Below are 1,269 nucleotides of genomic sequence, written 5' to 3' on the forward strand. Positions count from 1 at the left end.
GTATGTCATAAAATTCAACTTTCTGGTGTAGAGTAATTGGAAGTAGTAGTATTCTTTTTCTTGAAATGTTACGTGCTTAAGCTGGCCCGAACATTATGGTTATTCATATACTATATAAATAGAGGTGTAGTATATGAATTAGGAGTTAGTTCAATCATCATGTGGTAGTTTCTATTTTCATCTCTGTAACAGATTGTGTATGAATTGATATGCTCTGAATTCACTCGTAAGCTATTCGAATCAATGTTTGATGTACAAATTAACATGGTATCAGAGCGGGAACGACTATATTGAGAGTTATCGATCTCAGAATTGATCAACCTTCTAAATTTTTCTACTGATTTTTGTTTTTGCTTCATATCCGAGTTTATTTTTTAGCAACAATGGTGAAGAAGATTGATCATGATCATCCGTTATTTCTCTCACCTTCCGATGTACCAAGAGCTGTACAAATTGGGATACAGCTCGTCGGAATGGAGAATTACACATTGTGGAGCCATGCAATGCAGTTGAATCTTCTTACGAAGAATAAATTGGGGTTTATTGATGGGAGCATCAAGAGAGATGATTTTACTAATGAATTGGAGAAAAAACAGTGGGATCGGTGTAATGCGATGGTTATCTCATGGATAATGAGTAATGTTAGAAAATAATTGATCAGTGGAATATTATTTCGATCGAGTGCAGCTCTTGTGTGGTCTGATTTGCAGGAACGATTTGATAAAGTGAACATGTCCAGAATTTTTCACTTACACAAAGCCATAGCTACACACAATCAAGGTAATTCCCATGTATCTGTGTATTATTCCAAACTCAAGGATTTATGGGATGAATTTGACTCCATCATTCCGCCACCTTCTTGTGATTGTGCCAAATCAAAGGAATACACAAAAAGTATGAGTAGACCGAAATTATTACAGTTTTTTATGGGCTTGACTGACAGCTATGGTCAGGCTAGGAGCCAAATACTTATGATGAATCCACCACCTAGTGTTAATCAATGCTATGCCATGATCATACAAGATGAAAGTCAGAGGGTTTTAGGTGTTGAGAACTATGGTGCAGGTGAAGGAATTGCACCTACTGCATTATTGTCTAATCGAGGTGGTGGTTCTAGTAGTGGATCAAGCTCAAGAGGCAGAGGAGGTAGAGGATACAACCATTTGCAAAGGCAACCAAGAGGACCTTACTGTGACTATTGTGACATGAAGGGGCATACCAAAGATGACTGCAACAAATTAAAGCATTGTACTCATTGTAACATGCAAG

At 37.3% G+C, this 1,269-nt stretch overlaps 1 protein-coding gene across 1 annotated transcript; it reads left to right on the top strand.

Moving 5' to 3' along the window:
* Window positions 1-383: 383 nt before the first annotated feature.
* LOC124891496 lies at window positions 384-1,248 on the top strand (the record flags this gene model as incomplete). Its single annotated transcript, XM_047403227.1, has 2 exons — window positions 384-617; window positions 711-1,248. Coding segments are annotated over exons 1-2 (772 nt in total), but the record flags the coding sequence as incomplete, so codon positions are not given.
* Between the last annotated feature and the right edge of the window lie 21 nt (window positions 1,249-1,269).

The sequence above is a fragment of the Capsicum annuum genome, unplaced genomic scaffold, assembly GCF_002878395.1.
Source record: "Capsicum annuum cultivar UCD-10X-F1 unplaced genomic scaffold, UCD10Xv1.1 ctg36278, whole genome shotgun sequence".
In the NCBI taxonomy this organism is placed as follows: Eukaryota; Viridiplantae; Streptophyta; class Magnoliopsida; order Solanales; family Solanaceae; genus Capsicum; species Capsicum annuum.